This window comes from Musa acuminata, chromosome BXJ2-8, assembly GCF_036884655.1.
Source record: "Musa acuminata AAA Group cultivar baxijiao chromosome BXJ2-8, Cavendish_Baxijiao_AAA, whole genome shotgun sequence".
In the NCBI taxonomy this organism is placed as follows: domain Eukaryota; kingdom Viridiplantae; phylum Streptophyta; class Magnoliopsida; order Zingiberales; family Musaceae; genus Musa; species Musa acuminata.
In genome coordinates this window covers 29685306-29693746 of record NC_088345.1, presented here as the reverse complement: position 1 = coordinate 29693746, position 8441 = coordinate 29685306, and the positions used below count along the sequence as shown (strand labels likewise).

The following is an 8441-nucleotide window of genomic DNA, read 5'->3' as shown; positions in this document are numbered from 1 at the left end:
ACATATTTTATGTATTTATATGTTTTATTATTATTTTGAAAAAAATAATTATTTTTTCACATAGCGTTTCAAATTTAATAAATTTTTAATGGTTATTTCAGGAAAAATTGCTCTGTGAAAATTTTAATGGACGCTACGCAACCCAAAGTTTGGATTTCTTTTTCAGGAATTCGCTGTATTATTATTATTTATTATAATAATAATAATAATTATTATTATTATTATTATTTCTTCTATCTTTGTTGACCTTCTAGATGATTCTTCTGTCCGTGTTTGTATGTAGGTTCTCGTATGTCCTTCCCCCGATCGCCATCTCCTTCACCGGTTGCGTTTCCCTTGCTTGGGCAACTCCATGGTGGCATTCGTGGAAGGAAACGTTTATTATTGGCTGTGTTCTGTGATGGACCGGTGAGAAAAAGGGTCTGTGAAACGACAGCGACAGGGAAGGTACCAACCAATAGGAAAGATAACAAAAAGAAGAAAGAGAGGAGGGTATAGAGGTGAAATAGAGGCCTCGGACAGGTTGCTTTCATGGACTGGGATCTCAGGACGCCTCCATGGAACCTGGCAGAACTGGACCGTGATGCCGAGCTAAGCATCGGCTCGGTAGTGGTCGGTCCCAGCGGTGGCGGCCTCGGGTGCCGGTCGACTGGGGTGGATTTCTCAGTCGATCTGAAGCTTGGGGGACTGGGAGACTTTGGGTCATCACACAAGTGCACCGAACAACCCACTGTGGCAACGTCGACGGTGTCTCCCTCTGGTCCACCGAAGAGGCCGCGAGCCCCTGTGAATGGCTGCCGCAGCGTCTCGTGCTTGGTCGACGGCTGCACGGCTGATCTTAGTAACTGCAGGGAGTATCACCGGCGCCACAAGGTCTGCGAGGTGCACTCCAAGACCCCACTGGTGATGGTCCGCGGGCAAGAACAGCGCTTCTGCCAGCAGTGCAGTAGGTAATAGAACAGGAGCTCTCCCTTGTACATTTCAAGTTCTGTTTTGCTTCAATTTTGCCGCAACTCCTATTATGATTTCCAGGACTAACCATTTTGTTTTCTATCTGAGTTATCGAATTTTGTTTTGTTTCATTTGTGTTGCAACCCCTATTAAGATTTGCGGGGCTAACCATTTTGCTATTTGGTATATCTGAATGCTTGTTACTGAAGTAGTTTCTTGCTTTTGGATACTGCAATTGGTTGTCAATCCTTTACCTGAATGCACTTCTTTCTCAAGTTTCGTGTTGGCCATCTATTTCTTATGGTTTTGACCTTCTTCATTCTTATATGATGTGGTCATTTCTTCTTCTATAAATTATTTATAGTTTACTTGTATGCAAATGTTATGTATTTCCTGTTGATTAAGTAAAAGGTGCCACTGTCACTGCTGATCTTCTAGGACCCCCTACATAATTAGACTATTTAGGTATCATACTGTTTGCTCTACTAATGCGACATTTGGACTTCTTTTAACATTCTTCTTTATGGGGTTTTAAGGTTAACCCTTTTTTTGTCAAACACTAAGACACTGTAATATTTTTTCTTAGATGTATTATGTTAGTTGATTGTTGCATTTTTCTTATACTCATTTGTGTGCTTGGTTTTCTTGTTTTCCTCAATAGTTTGGGCTCGTTATTGGTGCTTCATTATGATTATCCCTGAGTTTAGTCTTTTCATTGAGTTACAAGCTTTTTGTTGAGTTCATTATTGACTAATATTTGTTAGATTGTGCAATTTCATATCTTAGTGCCTCTATGTTTTCTAACTAATCTTGTAAAAAGTTTTGGTTAGTTGTCATATGTGATGATGAGTCTGTCTTATTAGTAAAACTTCAAATTGTATTTTCTTTCCTTGCCAAACATGGAATTTCTTTGTGCTTTCAACAAGTCATTGCCTTTTGTCTGTCCTTCTTGTCCTTTGCTTTTTCATGTTGTTTGTTTACTCTCCTGAAAACTAAATTCTCACTTCATTGTAGACACAATATCTGTCATATCTTCTTTTTCTTCACCTTTTTGTCTTTAATCATTTTATCTGGATGCATTGGAGACTAAAGATGAGTTTAGAGCATCTAGGAATCTCTATTTTTCAACAATCCCCAATAAAATCTAATAGAATAAACTATAATGAAGGTTTCTTCTGTACTTAGAACATTAACTGTTTCTACAAAAATGATCAAAGTTTACCCACCCTATTAATCACCAACTAGATGCTACTATCAGATTTTGTTCAACTGTTGGTTTGAGGTAAAAGAATGCTTTTCTTTCAACTTATATTTTCTAATAGAACTATAATAATATGTCTGCAATTCTACAAAAAGATGTTTCATTGGTATTGCGTATCTATTAGACCCAGAAAATGTCATCATAAGAGTATATTTTGGTTTCTTTTTTGTAGAAACATTTAATGTTCTGATTACTGAAGACACCTTCAACTATTGCTCGATGTTAAATGCCCTTGGTTCACTATATGTTTTAGATTTTGTTGGGGATTGTTGAAAAGTAGACATTCCTAAATGCTCTAAATTTTGGTTGAATATATAGTTCATTGTATTTGATTTTATACATTTTTAATTTAGGTGTTTTATTTTTCTAAATAAAGTGCATGGCACACTCTTAAATAACCTATATAAAACTTGTGTTTTGTTAGGAAAAGAATCATTGGGCTCTGATCATAGGTGGTGTTTGGTTTGTTATCAGAATATAATTAAAAGATACTGGAAGCATAGTTCCTATTGTCAATGTCCCTCACATATCAAGAATCAAAATTGAAATATGTACAGGAGCATGTTAAAGTAATGGTCCATACATACTAGTCTGACCAAGAGATGACAACAGACCATGTAACTCGGTATTGTTGAATATTCGACTAATATTTTTATTTTTATTATTTTACTCAATATATTGATTAGTACAAGTTAATTTACAATCCGATACCTTAGCGCCGTACAAGTTTGATAGTTGTTAAGAACGGGTATAGTACCAATATTTAACATCCTTTGGAGGAGCTTTGATACTTGTATCTGCTTTATCAAATTATTTATTTGTTTATGTTGTTTGTTAATTTTAATTTCTAATATGTTAAAATTTGAGTTTATGTTTTATTTCATTTTCATCTTTTTTAATTGAATTACTAAATATAGATAAAGTATTGATAGATATTTATTATATTTACTACTATCATGCTCTTTCCTTATGGAGGGCAACGTAGGATGGTTAGAATAATGTATATTGACATCCAATAGGGAGTGACCATTTAAGGAAAATAAGTGACCAGTTTTGGAAACTTTTGCTTCACATTCTACGCAAGTACTGAGATCTGATTTTATTAAACTGATCATAATGATACTCTGTTATATATATATATATATATATATATATATATATATATATATATATATATATATATATATTTATGACAGAGGTACCCAATAACAAAGGTTTGTTTATAAGGATATAACAAGTAATATGCTTAAATAACTAATTTAGATTAATGTATAACAGGATATAAGGAAAGATATGTTTGAATCAGTGTCGTTTAGTATATAAATGAAGGTACTGTGCACCATTGAATTTTTTTTCAAGTTTTTGTAATTGAAATGAAAATTCCACTCTGTTATTTGGAGATTGAAAATTTCAACTCCCAAGTGAATGAAAGTGAAATCTAATTCTTCCCAACCAATCACTAAGAATCAGAATTTCCCATTCCAATTCCAACTGTCATGATCAAATCCCTTGAACCTAATGTCATCTTGATATAATTTTTTATGGCTATTATGTGAGTTTAATCATTAGTGATTTGTGGAATTTGGCAATGAGTGATCACTAGAAGTATCCCTTTCTAGAGGATTATTACTTCTTCCTCCTCTTGTCTATAAAGTGTAGACTGTAGAACTTTTCCCCTCTGCTAGCCTTTTTGTCTCCTTTTAACTTGGATCCATCAAGTATGTGGATCCACAAAAGCTATCTCTATAAAATATTAATCATTTAATTCCACTAGATTCCCATGAGAGGAAAATAAATCACAGACCTTGACCACTCCTGCCTCAGCACATCGGCCAAGCTTAAGACTTATATGTTTCTTTTATGTGCAATTTTGTATGTCCCTCCACTCATAATTTCACATATGCCCTTGTTATGTTTCAATCAGGATACCATTATGAGTATCATAAGTAAAATGGCAATGATATGAAAAATCAGGCATACATTTAAATGCTTGGAATCATAAGGGCAACATGAGGGCATGTCCGAAATCATCCCTTCATTTTATTTTGATTGGAACATTTAAAAGACATGTATTTTTTTTCTTATGAAAATTAAAGTTGTATATAATATTTCCAGTAACTAATTCAATTCAAGAATTACAAAAACAAAAATAATTTAGAAAACTCCATAACCTTTTTAGTTAAGTTCTCCAATTCTTTAATCAAGCAGTTCATTACTAGTTGAAATCAAGCCCCTCAATTAATATGTTGTGCTTACTCTTTTCGATGTGTACTAGAATCACTTGTGTTGCAGTTTTTTTCTTTTCTTTTTCTTGTTTTCCTCACAGTAAGACAGTTCTTACTTATCTGATTTCACTGGCATTAACATATAGATGAATTTTCCATCTTAAATGTCCATGAAACTTTGTTATACTTATCTAGATTGAATATGTATATTATCTCCAAACTGCTCTCTTCACTCTGTCGTTGGACAGATTTTCACTTTTTATCAGCATGATTTCCTTTCTTTATCATGGTATGTAATGTGAATGGGTTTGTGTCTAACAAGGATGTCAATTGCACATTTTTTCATGTCTATTAATAAACCAATCCAGCATTACTTTTGGTCTTTACCAGTTTGGTTCTGTTGAAGTTTTTTAAATAAAATTCTCATTTTCTTGGTGCTTATTCCTTCACTGTTATCATATTCTGCTGCATCTTTCAAAAAATTTCAGTATTCTCCCCTCTTATCTCTACAGATTTCATTTGCTAGAGGAATTTGATGAGGCTAAACGAAGTTGTAGGAAACGTCTCGATGGGCATAATAGACGTCGAAGGAAACCCCAGCCAGATTCAGTAAATTCTGGGAGCTTGTTTCTAGATCACCAAGGTTTTACTCTTTGTCCAAAGCGAAGCACTTGGAAATTCTTTAACTAGCTTGCAACAAATTAAAATTTGGTACACATATTTTGGCCTTAGGCAACTTAGATACTGTGTTTCTTCCTACTAGTGCTAATACCACATCACATTTTTCTATTTAACTATTAACTACCTCCAATGCCATAATTAAACCATTCTCTTTCCTGAAGGTTTCAGTCACTTGATCTTGCCTCAAGTGGATTAGTTTTGTCTTTTTAATGATATTTTGCTGAATAGAAGAGTTAAAATTAACAGTTAATTAATCCATGACATTGGAAAAGCAGACAAATGACTGACTCAGTGTGTCATTGGCTTGTTGCTGTTCATATTAAATTAAATATTCGGCATCATTTATCTCTGATTCAACAGTATGCCTGAAATTTTTCTAGAGACTTGCTAAGTCTTTCAGTTACCTTTCTAGACCTTTATTAAGTGAATATGTATATCCATTGTTTTGAAGATGTTGAATCTTCTCTAGATTTATTATGATCCAAATCAATTCTTTTTTTTTTTGTACAATGACAGGGTTTTCTGCTGCTTATCCTCAAATATTTCCAGTTGCTGCACCAGAGTCTAACTGGGCTAGAATGTTCAAAACGGAGGACGGTACTCTATATGCTCCTTCACAATTCATCAACCACCACCAACATTTTCCAAACTCCTCTTACAGCATCAGCAAAGAAAGAAGGCAAATGCCTTTCTTTCAAGATAGCAAGACTGTGCTGGATATCAAATCGACACCACAAGTTTCTGTAGATCAGCTGAATCTTAGTACAAACACACCCTCTGGAAGCAGCGGATGCAACAGCAAGATGTTTAACGAAGGGCTAACCCGAGTCTTCAACTCCGATTGTGCTCTCTCTCTTCTGTCATCTCCAACTCAGACTTCAGATATAAACCTAAGCCATATGATGCCACTAGCTGATCGGATCCCTACGGGTCAGCCCATCGTTTCATGTTTGCAGTATGGCAGTCTCATGCAGTACTTTCGGTCGCAGGCGTCTGAAAACGTGACGCCAACCGGATTTTCCTGTGCTGGGATGGAGGGCCAGCATACAGGAACCGTTTTGGTTTCTGATCGTGCTAGTGATGCTGAGATTAATTGCCAGAATATATTTCATGTTTTAGGTGAAGGTTCTTCTGATGCAACGTGCCAGACTCTTCCCTTCTCGTGGCATTAGTTGCATCCTCCTGTCTTAGCGAGCTGCCTTTAGCTCAGTTCATTTATCCTTTTTAGTGCACAACTTTGATGTTCCGATGATTCAGAGTTCTCTCTTCTCTTTTCCTGTTTACTGAGATGACAGATGCGCTCGCTATCTTGTCTTAAACGCCAACAGCCTTCAGTGATCAGTTCATCGTCCGAGATCGTTGTTTCCTTGCATGCATGAGGATTATGACTGGGGGTATGTGTGAGATTGTGGGTGCTTCTGATATTATCACCTGATCCTTCTAATTTAGATTGTGTTGTTCATGGAAGGTAGAAATTTGCATGAAGAAAATGATAAAGAGTAGAAGAAACCTGTTTCAAGGACTTGTACAGGAAGTCATTCCTTGTTATACTATCTATTTTATTCGCATGGTTTAATATGTGTTACCAACCTCCAACCTCCAACCTCCAACCTCCAAGGAGAAGTTTTTTGAAATATTCATTGTATTAGGATAAGAAAATATTAAGCAATGGAAGTAATACTGATGTAAGACCAAAGTCCTTTAGAATATTTAATGAGCAGCAAATCTTATAATTGAAGAATTTTTCTTCCTACTTGAATTTTTTATCCTTAAATTAATTGATTATTCAACCAGCTTTCATCTAATCTAAGAAATTAAAAATTATTTGGTTTTTCCAACCCTAACAAGCGAGCGTGATGGATGGCTACCAAACTTAATTAATATGAATTCGGGAAAGGAACTTTGATTGGATCACACTTCCGTAGAGTGGTGAAGGATAGAAAAGAAGACCCCTACTGGCTAGAAGATGGAGCTTTGACCATGCAGACAACATTACAGCCACTGTTGAAATTATTCGTTTTCCAAATGCAAATATATATATATATATATATATATATATATATATATACATAACTAGAAAAAGCACCCAAAACACAATAATTTTTCACGTGAAAAATATGAGGCATCTTAGATTGTTTGGAAGATTACAGGAAAAGAAATGTTGAGGAGCTTCAAATATGAGACATAATTACTTGATGGATTGCGGCAAGAGAAATGTCGAGGAGCTTCAAATATGAGAGAGACACCTTCTTAAATTGCTCCAAGGATAATAATACGTATGGATGGATATTGCAGATATCTCTATAAAAAAAATTGGTCAGAATCATCGTTGCCAGCGAAGAGCCAACATCCGCTTCAACGTGATGAAGTGTCCTTCTTGCCATCGAGCCAGCATCTCGATGTATCTACAACATCACTGTCATCTACAAACTGACATCCTCCTGCCATGGATGCATATCCGTTTAAATCAAAAAGCCTACACCACCGTCACCCGTATCACCCCCTACAGTAGTAGCCATTCGAGTTTGACTTGAATCAAAGCAGCCACAACCCGATTAAGCATATCCTCGGACTCCAAATCTTTGGTATAACAAGTGATCACTAAGGCCACAACCGAGTGGGTTAATAATTCTACCATCAAAAGCAATTATTACCTTGCAAATCAACCATAAAGAGTTTAAGTCAGAATGGGGTCTCCGAGCCATCATAGCATACATATATTTTTTTGGATCAAGTCATCATCCCCTTAAATCCATTCTCCGACATACCCATTCCACCCAAATGGCTAAAAGAAATATGCATATTGTTTTTAATAAGAGAAGAAAAAGAAAACCTCTTTGATGAAAGAAGCAGAGTAAAAAGAGTGAGTGAGAAATCTCATGTAGTGGTGACCACAAAGGAAGCATTCTCTAAAGCTGAAAATACTAATATCAACAAGAAGCGAAAGATTGGCAATCTCTAACAGAAACATATAAGATAGACAATTCTGGAGAGTGCATCATCATCGGGTCAGTGGCATGCCCTTGAGCAAGGGAGTAACCATTGATCATAATGTTTTGACTGAAGTTGACAATAGTACACCCATCAAACCCTTTTAGTCACTCCTAATCTTGTCGACTTTCGAAATGAGAGGTCGAAAGTTCTGCAACCACACATTTCTCCCACATAACTCTTAAACTCATTGGCTCCGCTTCAAATTGGATCGCTGTTCAAAATTTGAAAGAGAAGAGACCAGCATGTATCATATTTTACTTTGTAAAGCACTGCAAAAAATATATTAGGTAAGATCCTACAAATGTTCTAATAAAAACACAGCACTGCAC

At 35.6% G+C, this 8441-nt stretch overlaps 1 protein-coding gene across 1 annotated transcript; it reads left to right on the top strand.

The window, feature by feature from the left end:
* Window positions 1–389: 389 nt before the first annotated feature.
* LOC135618183 (squamosa promoter-binding-like protein 16) lies at window positions 390–6469 on the top strand. The gene is made up of 3 exons (XM_065119043.1): window positions 390–950; window positions 4950–5080; window positions 5635–6469. The coding sequence occupies exons 1-3, from the start codon at window positions 532–534 to the stop codon at window positions 6288–6290; spliced, it is 1206 nt and encodes a 401-aa protein (XP_064975115.1). The 5' UTR covers window positions 390–531; the 3' UTR covers window positions 6291–6469.
* The last annotated feature ends 1972 nt before the right edge of the window (window positions 6470–8441 follow it).